The 13,687-nt window shown below is 32.6% G+C and overlaps 1 protein-coding gene across 1 annotated transcript; it reads right to left on the bottom strand.

The window, feature by feature from the left end:
* Nucleotides 1-10,294: 10,294 nt before the first annotated feature.
* LOC104237513 (elongation factor 1-alpha-like) lies at nt 10,295-12,836 on the bottom strand. The gene is made up of 3 exons (XM_070168389.1): nt 12,748-12,836; nt 11,580-12,054; nt 10,295-11,494 (listed from the first exon to the last, which is right to left on the bottom strand). Exons 2-3 carry the CDS (start codon nt 12,039-12,041, stop codon nt 10,613-10,615), a joined length of 1,344 nt encoding a protein of 447 aa, XP_070024490.1. The 5' UTR covers nt 12,042-12,054; nt 12,748-12,836; the 3' UTR covers nt 10,295-10,612.
* Nucleotides 12,837-13,687: the final 851 nt, after the last annotated feature.

Here is a 13,687-nt window from a genome sequence, read left to right as displayed (position 1 = left end):
AATAACAAATAAAAAATTCTGCTGTTGCTCTTCGATACGGTGATTCCTATTTCATCAGTCCTCTCCATGTCCACATAGGTTTAGAACTCTTTCTTCATCTGAATCTTAAAGATGGGATCTTACCCACGCATGCGGGATCTAGGATTTTAAATCTATGCGTTCAACATTTAAAACTTCTGGTAACGAGCTAGTTATATTCTTAAAGTATGAGTTCATATTTACTATTTATTATAATTTTAGTGATTTTTACGTATAACTTTATGCTTTGTGTCGAAAGTACCGGGTAACTCTATGCTGCATCCCCCTGCTTACCCTATATTTAAACCCGTGGAGCTCTATTCCGCCCACATTTCTTGGTGGTATCAAGATGACGATGACGACAACAACAACAACCCAGCAAATTATCACAAGTGGGATCTGGGGAGGGTAGAGTGTACCGCATACCTTACCCCTACCCGGAGAGTAATGAGGTATCCGAAAGACCATCGGCTCAAGAAGACGAAAAGTTACGAAGAGGAAAGTAAAATCTCTCTACTCGTTGCCAACAACGGTCGAAAAATTTGGGAGTCGTTTGCCTCTCATATAGCTGCCACTAATTGATCAAATCATTCTAGAAAATGCATATATACTTACACAAGCTTCTCTTTTTGCTTGCTTCTGGGAAACATGTTCTATCGTCTTGGCAAGAATTGCTTTAAAATTGGAAATCTATACATCTTGCAAAATTTTCAATACCCATGTTTCTTGAAGTGATAATCCAAGCCTGTCATTTGCCTCCTGAAAGCTGAAAGAACCTGTTAAAAAACAAGTAATACTGTGAGCACAAATATGTGAATTAACTACCAACTATAGTCTATATAAACAAGACAAATAATCTCTCTCAAGTATCTACTTTTAGATTCCACCATATTATCCCTAATTAACTTGGTTTATAGCATCTTTTGAGGCTTAATATGCAGGAGTATGATGCTGGCTAAATAATCAAAGCTCCCTCCAATCTCTTGAGATAGCTAAGCAGGGATGGTCCATTATCCAGCATCATCTCTCCTGCGTAGCAAGCCTTTTGATGCTTCTCCCTTCCTATTTTCTTATTCTTTTCGAAATTTGTGACTAACTCTATTCTCTCTCTCTCTCCCCCTTTATAAACAAGAAAAATAGTGATGTACTTGTCAATGTCGAACTGGTTACTTGTTCTTTATCACGTTCTAAGAGTTATATTTTTTATTTTTATTTATTGTGGTAGGGTTTCCCGGACCTCGAACCCCACTAGTAAGATTTCATTCGACCGCTGTTGTTATTGTATGATAGGGTTCAGATCAACTTTAGCACATATCAATTATTCCATTGGGTAACTTTTACCTTTTACAAACAAAGTATTGGGTAATCTGGCCATTACTAATATTTAGGTAGACAAAAAAGATACCTAATTTTTTCTCTACTAATTATTTTGAATCTTGATCTTTTATGCCTAAGCAACTTTCACTTCCAACCAAGAGGTTGTGAGTTTGAGTCTCCCCAAGAGCAAGGTGGGAAGTTCTTGGATGGAAGGATGTCGGGGGTCTATTTGAAAACAGCCTCTCTATCCCAGGGTAGGAGTAAGGTCTGCGTACACACAACCCCAAACCCCACTAAGTGAGATTATATTGGGTTGTTGTTGTTATTGATCTTTCATGCCTTTTACTGGCTTCATTAACTACTAATCCACACACTTGAATACCTCACCTTCTAAAATTTCTCTAGTTAACTTTTCCGATCTTTTTCTTTGTGTGTGTAAATAAAGAAATCAATTCATATTTTATTCAAATTTGAAAGAAGTAAAAAAAAATCTCGACAAAAGGTGTTCAATATGTGTTATATACTTTTAAAACGTAATATTTTACGTATATATACAATATAATTTTTTGACCCATTGACCACCTTGTGACCATGTGACCAATCATCTTTAACCAAACAAACCAAAAATAGGACAAAAGAGAAAATACAGAAAATTGAGAGGAGGAATCCATCTGAAAAGTGGCATTTAATGTTTTCTATGCAACTTGTTGGTTCCCATATAAGTGGCTTGAAATTCATTCTCGTTATGAGCCTCATCTTCTAGGTACGCTGATGTCAATACTCCTGCGTCATTACTCCCTAATTATGAGGTGGATGCCTCTTTTTTTCTTCTATTTAACGCATGTATTAGTTTTGGTATTTTTAATCCTTTTTTATATAGTAGTATTTATAATAACATTAATTATACATCCTATTTAATATTCTCTCTAGTCCACTTTAATTGATTTTTTAGTCCTTTTTGTGGTCCAGAATATTTTTTTTTCCAGATATCAAGAATGAATTAATTTCTTTTTTCCAAAGTTGTCCTTGGAGTAAAGAGCCTAGGAGTATTTGTTATATTTTCAATGAACAAATTGAGGTTAATATAACCAATTTTTTTGGTTAATTAATGCTAAAAGGTTGTTGCTTAATATGTGTGAAAACAATCAAAATCCATTAAAGTGGACCGGAGAAAGTACAATTTTTATACACATTAGCAATATCATGATTTTAATACATGGATTAGCATGTATAAGACATAATAACTATCCTTTCAAAATCTTTTCCAAGTCCTTTCCAACACATGTGAAAGGTATTTTTGTAAGCAAATAATTTTTTTAAAAAATTATGCAATGTATATTTTTAATATATCATGTCAGTCGATAAAAATAATTTAGCATTGCTAATCTCAACATTAATAATATACCTAATCAGTACTATTCTTTTAACAAATTAATGTTTCAACAAGTGGTATAATCTTACTAAGGAGTTTAATTTTTATATATCGATCATAATCAAGTTGCTTGAAAGATAGATGATAATCATGCAATTACCATTCATAAAAAGTGAGATAATTAGTAATTTAAAATTTAAGATAGGTTATCCATTATAATAGATTAGAATATGTTGATAGTGTAATAACTTCTTATACAATCAATACTTAAGTTAAATCATATACTAGTATACTACATTGTTGTACCATTACAGTAGTTTACTGATCAGGAGTATCTTATGTTCTTTTTCTTTTCTTTTTTCTCTCTTTTTTTTTTTTTTTATTATTATTATTATGATGAGTGATGGGGCCTTAGGTAAGCTGGCCAGCATTCTTGTTTTTGAGAAGTAACTTACAAACACTCCTGTGACAAGTGTTTGGACATAGTAAATCTTAGGCCCCGTTAGTCCAAAAAAAATAAAATAATTCTTTTTATTAATAATTATTTGAAAATGTGTTTGTCCATGAAATTTTACAAGTTTTAAAAAAAATCGAAAATGAATTTTTTGCTCCACTTTTTCAAAATTTTCAGAAATTTCTTTTTCCCCACTAATAAAACTGTAATATTTTTTCAAGTGAAATGCATTTTCAACATAATTTCAAATTCGATATACCATTTTTTTAACTTAATTAACTCCAAATATTTTTTTCCTTCAAATATTATAATTTTTATGTCCAAACGCCTACTTAATATTTGATTCTCTCTCTGTTTCAATTTATATGCGGTGCACAAAGTTTAAGAAGAAGAAAAAAACTTTTGATACTTGTGGTCTTAAAAGCTTAATGGGTAAAAGTTTCGTGGTTCATGATATTTGTGTGGATATATAAATTTCTCATTAAGGGTAAAATTGACAAAGTTTAAGTTAGATTATTAGGCAGTATATTTATGTCCAAACCGTAGCGTTTGGTACCGTCCTTTTCTTTCGTAGGTTTGTCAGGCCTTTAAATAGGAAGTTTGACTTCTCTCCTAGAGTGACGAATAATTATTCACCTCATTTAGATGTATATGTCACCAATTATATTCTTCACCATAGTTAATTCGGGTCAACTTAATATATATTTTTATTTAAAACTATAAAAATTACATCCTCGATTTAAAGAAACAAACATAATTAGCATTTTAAATAAGAATCACACTTATATTATAACAACACAATCAAATTAACATTTTCACTAGGGAATTATATTTTTTTGTATATATTACGCAAGAAAGATAATATCTTTAATAAGGAAACTACACCAGAATAAGAAAATTAAAAAAAATGAGAAGGTTAGGGGTTGGGTAGCGCAGTGCATCTATTTCGGGTACAAAGGTTGACGAGGGGTGCTAATCCGGCCACCCAACCCAACGAGCCAGGAATATCTTCAATAGATAAATTATACCCTAAGTATAGAATTAAATAAACTATAATTTCCCAAAAATCAAAATCATAAATCTCATATCTTTTTTAAGCAATGCCTAAATTTTTATCATAATTTAATAGTAAATATATTTAAAACCAATCGAATAACACAAATTCAGGTGATATAATAAAAGAAAGATGAAAATTGAATTTGATCTCAATCCAAAATGTTCATCGAGACCCAAGTTTTTCGGATTTAAAAACAGAAAACTCATAATTTGAGATTAAGACGAATGCTTATCTGTTTGAATTTTAAAAAAATTTAGTCTATTTTTTGAGTGTTCTTTCTAGAGATCACATATAAAATAATAAACTAGATGAAAGAAAAATATAAAAAATAATAAAAAATTGTGAGATAACCCAAATGGATGAATGATTAGGACAAAAAGAAATAAAAAACACCAAGGAAAAGGCAGACAAGCTTCAAAATAAATTTCAACTTGAATTTTATAGATAAATTTTTTTTTAAAAAAGGTCTCAGTCATGATACCTTTAACTCGGAAGACGGGATCAAATATATAACCTAATTTAAGAAAATTTCAATCATAACTATATGATAGCTTTATCATTTTATGGGTGTCATGCCACCCCATCCTGAAGGGGTGGATCCGCCACTAAATGCAGTGTCGGAGCTAGAGGGGAAAAGTCGAAGGATTCATTGGAATCTTTTCAGTTGAAAAATCATACTCCCTCCCTCCGTTCACTTTTACAATTTACCGTGATACTCATATTAATTAATACATATTTTTAATGTTTTTGAGAAAATAATTTTAAATGGGTAATTAATGCCGTGGGTATAACAAGAAAAAGAAAATTGTCTTTTCTTGATATACTAAAAGTGACAAGTAAAAGTAAAAATCTATTTTTAAAATACTGAACAAGTAAAAATGAAAGTAGGAAGTATTATATATGTAAAGTTAATTTGTTTTTAAATCAATAACATATTGGAGTTTTAGATATTGAACCTTTTTACGGTTTTCGCCACTATGACAATGGCAAAGCTAAGAATTTCTCTAAGGATGTTAAAATTAAGAATTTCTCTAAGGATGTTAAAATTTAAAAATACTATTTTCTTTTTAATTAAAGATATTTAATATATGTTATGTATATCTATAACATAATATAATTTTTCGACAAACACGTGACTTGCCTTGCCAGTTGCCACTACTGCCTACCTCAAGTTATAGGTTAGACCTTAGCTATACTGCTTTTCCGAAAAATACGAGTGCAAAAACAAGTTGGAATCTTTTCATTTTTCGGTGTGTGTGCGCGGCGTGGGTGGGTGGTTTGGCTTCCGTACCATGGACCATCATAACCAATGGGACCAAAATCGTTGAACTTTACTACAAAAAGAAAGCCATCCTTTTATAAACTATGCTTTGTCGGCATAAAGCTATTTGATGCAGATATTTTCCCTTTTTATAATCCTTTTTTAAGAATTAATGGTTTTTCCTTTTTGAAAAAAAAAAAAAAGAAAAGCTAAGGCCTCGGACTACATTTTCACATTTGATATTGCATTGTACTAAGGCAGTAACCATTGAGCTCTATAGCAGTTCCTCCTTACCTATATATATATATATATATATATATAATATCTTAGCTCCCGCTTGACCACAAATTTTGACTATTTTTTTCAATTTTTGAAAACATTGCATGGAATATGATCAGTTTTTGAAAAAAAAATTCAAGTTCCCAAAATCTGGTTTATAACAATTTTTGGGTGAAAGTTTTTCTTCAACTCACTAAACTTCTATTTTATTTTCAAATAAAATGCATGTCCAAACACAACTTCAACTTCCAAAAATTATTTTTCAACAAAAAAATTCAAAAACTCTTTTTTTAAATTTTAACCAAATCTTTGCCCAAACGCTAGCTTATTGATTAAGGTTAAAGCTTTCGCGCAGCAATAACTACTTTAAAGTCCGCTATTTAAAATATATCAACAATTTATAATGTATCTAAAGATTAGTCAATTCACCCAAACTTAGGACTAAGTATCCTGAATTTGAAAATTTAGGACTTAATTTCCTGAATTTTTGAGTTGCTAATTTAAAATTCAGGACCAAGTGTTCTAAATTTCTGAACTACTAATTTAAAATTTATGATATAAAATTTGAACTTTTGAACACAATTTTCTAACTTTAGGACATTGTGTCCTGAAATTTGAACTTTAAGGTTTAAACTCTAGAATACCGTATCCTAAAGTTTGAGCGAAATTAGCTAATCTTTAAATACATTATAATTTATGGATATATTTTACATGCTTAAAAGTAGCTACTTAATGTCATTTCCACCCGAATTAATTCCCTAGATGGTCATTGGAATATTCTACCAAAGTCATTTTTGTATGGTTTAGGACTACAAAGTCACCAGACTTACTTTTTTACTTACTTAGATAATAAATAACACTTATTTGGTATGCCATGTCATGTTAAAGATTTATGGCCAAATGACCATTAAACTTGGCTTAAATTTTCATTTTGGCACTTTAACTTAGCCTTGTTTCATTTTGGCCCTCCAACTCCTTTTCTTTTGTTCCACTTTGACACAAAAATTTTTCTCCCAGGTAAAAATGCAGCGCGTGCAAATACCCAGCTGCTACCTCTTTCCCCCCTGCATGTGCAAAAAAATAAATTTTTACTTCTTTTTTGTAATTTCAAATTATTATTATTTTTTTCTTTTTTCTGCTCACATCCCGGGGAGAAAATATTTTTTTTTATATTTTCAGTAATAACTACGGGTTCAACTGAACCCATAACTTTTGACCCAGAGTAAAAATTTGAATCTAAAAATTCATTAAAATTGTAAAAAATATATATATAAACCCATAACATTTGAAAATATAATGGTTTCTTTTATTCCACTTTGACACAAAAAATTTTATCCCATGTAAAAATGTAGCGCGTGCAAATACCCAGCTGCTACCCCACCCCACCCCACTGCCCCCCTCGCAAAAAAGCAATTTTTTTTTTTGTAATTTTAAATTATTATTTTTTTAATTTTTTCTGCCCCCCTCCCAAAAATATTTTTTATATATATTTTCAGTAATAACTACGGGTTCAACTGAACTCATAACTTTCGACGCGGAGTAAAAATTTGTATGTAAAAGTTCTTTAAAATTGTAAAAAAAAAATAGATATAAACCCATAACTTTAAAAATATAATGGGTTTAATGTTAAAAACATTAAAATTGAATCCATATGATTTAAATTCTGGATTCGCCTCTACGTTGGGAGTATGAAATTTCGCTTAAAAAATGGCTCTTGCGCGCCTACAAGAGTGAGGCAATTCACACATGGAATCTAGTCAGCTTTTGTGTCAAAGTGGAATAAAAGAAATGAGGTTAGAGTGCCAAAATGAAAAATTGGACCAAGTTTAAATGGGTTGTCTATGTATTTTGCCAAAATTTATTTATAATGATAAAACTCATTTAACCTATGTCCTTTATACCAATTTATCCCGCCCGATAAGCAAACGGGTCATCTAAACGTAGTATTTGAAACGTAAAACTCCCAAATTAAATTATAATACATACTCTATTAGTTAAGCATGGTTAAGTGAAAAAAATTTACAAGGAAGAGATTTTAAAATTCATCGAGCGGGCATAATTTTTTCCAAATATTTTGTCCCCCAAGACACAATTTTGCTCAACAGGATATATGCATCTACACTCGAAAAATTATTTATTCTAAATGTAGAAAATTTTATTTGTATACATCAAAATGCCAATATATGAATCTTTTCGTTGTGATAGATACATGCAATAACTGAATGGTTAATTGGGTAACTAGTTAATTATCAGGCATAGCAATTTGAAAAATACTTATCCGTGCATAGTTTTTATATTCTTAGTGTTTTAAACTTAAAAGTCCCATATTAAAACAATAATACATATTATTAATCATGATTAAGTGGGGAAAAAATTACAAGCAAGAGATATTTTAGAATTCATAAAGTGCACATGAGGGAAAGTAAAAGAGAGGGTATTATATTTCAAAGTAGACTTGTTTTCTTATCGGGTGGGATAAATGGGTCTAAGAGACATGTGTTAAATGAATTTTATCATTAAAATTATTTTACTATGACATAACATGCTAAATGCGTGTACTTTATCATTTTTCCCTTTTTTACATGGTTGCTCCCTTTTAAAAACTATTCTCATAAATAATTGTAATCTTTGTTTATTCCAAAACTAGCACATTTTTCTTTTACTTTTTTTTAGCACTTTCAACATTGGTAACTCATTAATTAAGGGATCTCTCTACGTCAATACACTTTTATTACATTTCCTTTTCCCTCTCTCTTCGCTAATTTTCTTCTTCTCTTCCATAAATAACACTTACCCAAATATATCAAAAATTCTGAAAAAAGAATATCTAAAAAATAATCCCCTCTTTAACGAGGTTGCACAATGGGAATTTAAGTATTTTTTTTCTTTATTTTGTTGTACAATTTTATTTTTACTCAGAGTATATCTTTAATATATTTCAAGCATATTATATTGTGATAATTTATAATGTAAATATTCCATCAATATGTCATGTATAATTTTTATATGTATTTTATACCACATAATATATATATCATAATATGTAAATAAACAAAATATACCATACATATTTTTTATAGATGTGTATTATACTTTATATATACCACTATTATATAACTTATCACATATACCATTTAAATAGAAAATGTATAAGCACCACCGGCAAAGTTATAACATGTTAAAATAATATATTATTATCCAAATTTAAACTCCAAAGAAGGTAATGAAAAGAAGAATTTGGCATATACAAAAAGAAAATAAGAAAGAAAGGAAGACAAAAAAATGGAAGTATTGTATCAGTAATAGAAGATTAAAAATTTGAGCAAAAAAATAGGAACAGTTTCCTATGTGATTGATTATTGTCCAGCTGACTTTTAGGATCATTTATTTGAAAGTTATTAGGATATGTTAATATTTAAGTGCCATGGATGAAATTAACAAATGTTGCTATAATTTTGCAAATTTTCTTTAAATATTGCCTAGTTATGTTTTTTGCTCTTTATTTTTTAAGTCAAAAAGTAATAGTTGGGTGACTTTATTGTCCTAAATCAAACAAAAACACTTTGGTACCACATTTTCAAAAGATAGTGACCATCTAAGTAATTAACTCGTTAAAACCATACCACTTGTTAAATATGTAAGTTTTTCATGCTACTCAGTACACACTATGCATGTCACACTTGAAACTTCTTGTAGTAAAATATAAGGGCATAATAGGATCATTTTGGAAATAATTTGGAAAAAATGATAAAAGTTAAAAGTTAAAAGTTAAAACCAATGAAAAGGACGTGTTGTCCCACCCCTTTATCCAAAGAAAAAGGAAACCTAGTCACATCTGCTTTTAAAGCTATACTTCCCCTCTTGCCTTTCCTCCATCCTTCTCTATCACAGTCTGCAAATTTTCAACCAGATAAAAGAAAATCTTGATTTTTCCCCTCACTCAAGAAACCATTTGTGTGTGTGTTCTTTCTTGTTCAATCAAGAAAATGCAACCATCTAGATTAAACCCTCGATCCCATGAGAATTGTTCAACTATCTTAGCCTAGTACTCGACCTCCGAAATTTTTAAAGTTTTGACGAAGCAAGAACTCACCATCACTTGAAACTGTTGTGTCAAAAAAGGTATGCACTTAAAACAAGGTTCGCGTAGAAACACTAAATAACTTCCAGTTAACTACCACTAAAATTTCTTAACCAAAAATATTAATTTCGCCTTTACTGAACAAAATTCACTTTGTAGACAACAAAAGATAAACCCTGCAAAGAAAAAAAGGCAAAGAACGAAACCCAGCAACAGTTGGGCGAACAACTACTTCCATTGACAAAGGTAACAAAACCTGGAAGTTCAACAAAGTTGGATCTACATTAGGAGAATCATAATTAGCACACAATCTTAATACTATATCAGCAACACTAAGATAAATAAGCTGCTGCTAACAAAAGACAGACAACACGAAGGCCCTACTATTAAATAAGATTGAGGAGAACAGCCAAAAGTGACGTGTTGCGAAACGAAATGTGAGAAGGGAACGGGAATACGAAGAAAAGCTGCTCAAAATTCACAAAGTTGAAACAAGTTCAGTAGTTTACCGACTAAAGCTCATCATAAAATGAGATATAAAACCAGGCAAAGAAATAACCACCAAAGAGCTACTGTCATTGCCCATCAAGCAATTTGGCTCGGGACCAAATTGCTCAATTACTCCACTATCCTCAAAAGAGGCTAGAGAACCATGACAATAGCTTCTTGAGCCATATCCAGCACTGGTTAAATGTCCAAAACAAAATTGGAAAAAACTGAAGCAAATAAACAAAACTAGTTCATCGAAACAGAATCCCATCAAAATCACAACCTCACTTCTTCTTCTGAGCAGCTTTGGTGACCTTGGCACCAGTTGGGTCCTTCTTGTCGACATTCTTGATGACACCAACAGCAACAGTCTGACGCATATCCCTCACAGCAAAACGACCCAATGGAGGGTACTCAGAGAAGGTCTCAACCACCATAGGCTTGGTAGGAATCATCTTAACCATACCAGCATCACCATTCTTCAAGAACTTAGGCTCCTTCTCAAGTTCCTTACCAGAACGCCTGTCAATCTTGGTCAAGATCTCAGCAAACTTGACAGCAATGTGGGAAGTGTGGCAGTCAAGCACTGGTGCATATCCATTTCCTATCTGGCCAGGATGGTTCATGATGATGACCTGGGAGGTGAAGTTGGACGCTCCCTTGGCTGGGTCATCCTTGGAGTTTGAGGCAACAAAACCACGCTTGAGATCCTTAACAGCAACATTCTTAACGTTAAACCCAACATTGTCACCAGGGAGTGCCTCCTGGAGAGCTTCGTGGTGCATCTCAACAGACTTGACTTCAGTTGTCAGACCAGTAGGGCCAAAGGTCACAACCATACCAGGCTTGAGCACACCAGTCTCCACACGACCAACAGGGACGGTACCAATACCACCAATCTTGTAAACATCCTGAAGTGGAAGACGGAGGGGTTTGTCTGAGGGCCTTTTGGGCTCATTAATTTGGTCAAGAGCCTCAAGGAGGGTTGGGCCCTTGTACCAGTCAAGGTTGGTAGACCTCTCAATCATATTGTCTCCCTCGAAACCAGAGATGGGGACAAAGGGGATCTTGTCAGGGTTGTAACCGACCTTCTTGAGGTAGGAAGAAACTTCCTTCACAATTTCATCATACCTAGCCTTGGAGTACTTTGGGGTGGTAGCATCCATCTGCCAAAGAAAAAATAACAAGAGAATAGCATGTTATGGCATGTTCATTATCATAATGAATTTCATACAACCCATAAAAGCAAACCTTGTTGCAGCAGCAAATCATTTGCTTAACACCAAGGGTGAAAGCAAGCAATGCATGCTCACGGGTCTGACCATCCTTGGAAATACCAGCTTCAAAACCACCAGTGGTGGAGTCAATAATAAGAACAGCACAATCAGCCTGGGAAGTACCAGTGATCATGTTCTTGATAAAGTCCCTGTGTCCGGGGGCATCAATCACAGTGCAGTAGTACTTGGTGGTCTCAAACTTCCACAAGGCAATATCAATGGTGATACCACGCTCACGTTCAGCCTTAAGCTTGTCAAGCACCCAGGCATACTTGAATGACCTCTTGTTCATCTCAGCAGCTTCCTTCTCGAACCTCTCAATAACACGCTTGTCAATACCACCAAGCTTGTAGATCAAGTGACCAGTGGTGGTCGACTTTCCAGAGTCGACGTGGCCAATGACCACAATGTTGATGTGAAACTTCTCTTTACCCATGATTCCTTAGAATCTGAAGATCATCACAAGAACAGAAAACCAAGAATTAAATTTTGATAGCCATAGAGACCAAAATAATTTCTACAAAGAAACAAACATTCTGAGGGTGGTATGAGGGACAATGAAGAAATTTATCTTCTGCTGTTTGATTAACAGAACATTTTCCAAGGAGAGGATGTTCCAGCAATGTAACTTCCCTAGACAGAATTCATTTTCCTTTTCAACAATAAATTTTCATCAAAACGACACTATCAATCTTTCACGACTTCTTAGAAAAAAGTTCAGTTACAAATCAAACACAGAATAAAAAGGAAAACATTTCCATCATACCAAACATACCAGAGTCTATAGAGTTTCTAATAGTCGTAGATTTATTATTCAATTGACTTCCAAGTGTATATATCATAAAAATCCGTGTGTAGCAAATCAAATCGAATTAACATAAGAACAGTTGAAATCTAATACACAAAAACAAAAAGACAATACCACATAGACGAGATTAGGAAAAAAAAAGGAAGAAAAAGTTAATATCAATTAATTAGTAAATCAAAAAATATAAATCACAAAATTCAAACATAAGAAAAATCAATTCACAAGGTAATTAGATTGTGTTTTCCAACAAATCACTGACAAGACACAAACTAGAATACAATTGATTTGTATGAATATATATAAATAATAAGCAGAAAAATGGAACAGATCTAACCTTTAGAAGACGAAAAGAAAAGGCGAGAGAGCTTCGCTAAAACCCTGGCTGCGCAAAACGAATGAAGCGAAGCGTTAGGGTTTGAGAAATGCACTGAGTGATGTTTTTATAGCTGAGAAACCGTACCCCAGTTGGGCTTCTTGGGACCCCACTGTATTAGATTTACGTAAATAATATTTTCTCTAAGCAGAAGGGCAAAAATTGTTAGATTTTGAGTTCTGGCCAAAATGTATGCAAAAGGTAAATAAAACGGATGGGAAAGATCACATTTATTTTGTGAGAAGCCCTGAATTTTAGAGATAACTAATTTGATAGGTTATTATTTGCTTAGCCTTAAATTACAAAAGAAGCTAAGGTCTTATTTGATTTTTTTTTAAGATTAAGACATCTGAATCTGAATATATTAATATGTATATTAAGATCTGAATAGAAAGAATTAAGATTGTTTGATTTTTAACATCTGAATATATAAAATTTATCTTTAATTGAAAATAATAAACATAAAATTCAAATGAAATACTAACTAATCTAATATTATATCAATAAAATATATAGGTTTTTAAAATATGATAGTTGTTAGTGGTGATGGCTAACGGGTAAATATCGATTAGAGACAATTGTTGGTGGTAGTTTTGATTGATGATGGTGGTTCATGCTAGTAGCTAGTAGTGATTGATAGTGGTAGCGATTATGATTGAGGATGGTGGTGGTTGGTGGTGGTAGTAGTTGAGATTGAGAAAGGTGGTGGGTGGGTGGTGGTAGGTTATAATAATGGGCAGTGCCGGCTGTGGTTGTTGATGGTGATGCGGTGGTCAGTTGTGGTAGTTGAGGCGGATGAGTGTTGATTGTGGGTGAGAATGATTGTGGCCGGAGTGGTGGGATAGTAGGTGGTGATAGTCGATAATGGAGGCTATGATTGAGGATGATGGTGGTGAAGGTG

The sequence above is a fragment of the Nicotiana sylvestris genome, chromosome 2 (assembly GCF_000393655.2).
Source record: "Nicotiana sylvestris chromosome 2, ASM39365v2, whole genome shotgun sequence".
Lineage (NCBI taxonomy): Eukaryota > Viridiplantae > Streptophyta > Magnoliopsida > Solanales > Solanaceae > Nicotiana > Nicotiana sylvestris.
Note: the sequence above shows the minus strand (reverse complement) of the source record. Positions and strands in the feature narration are given on the sequence as shown.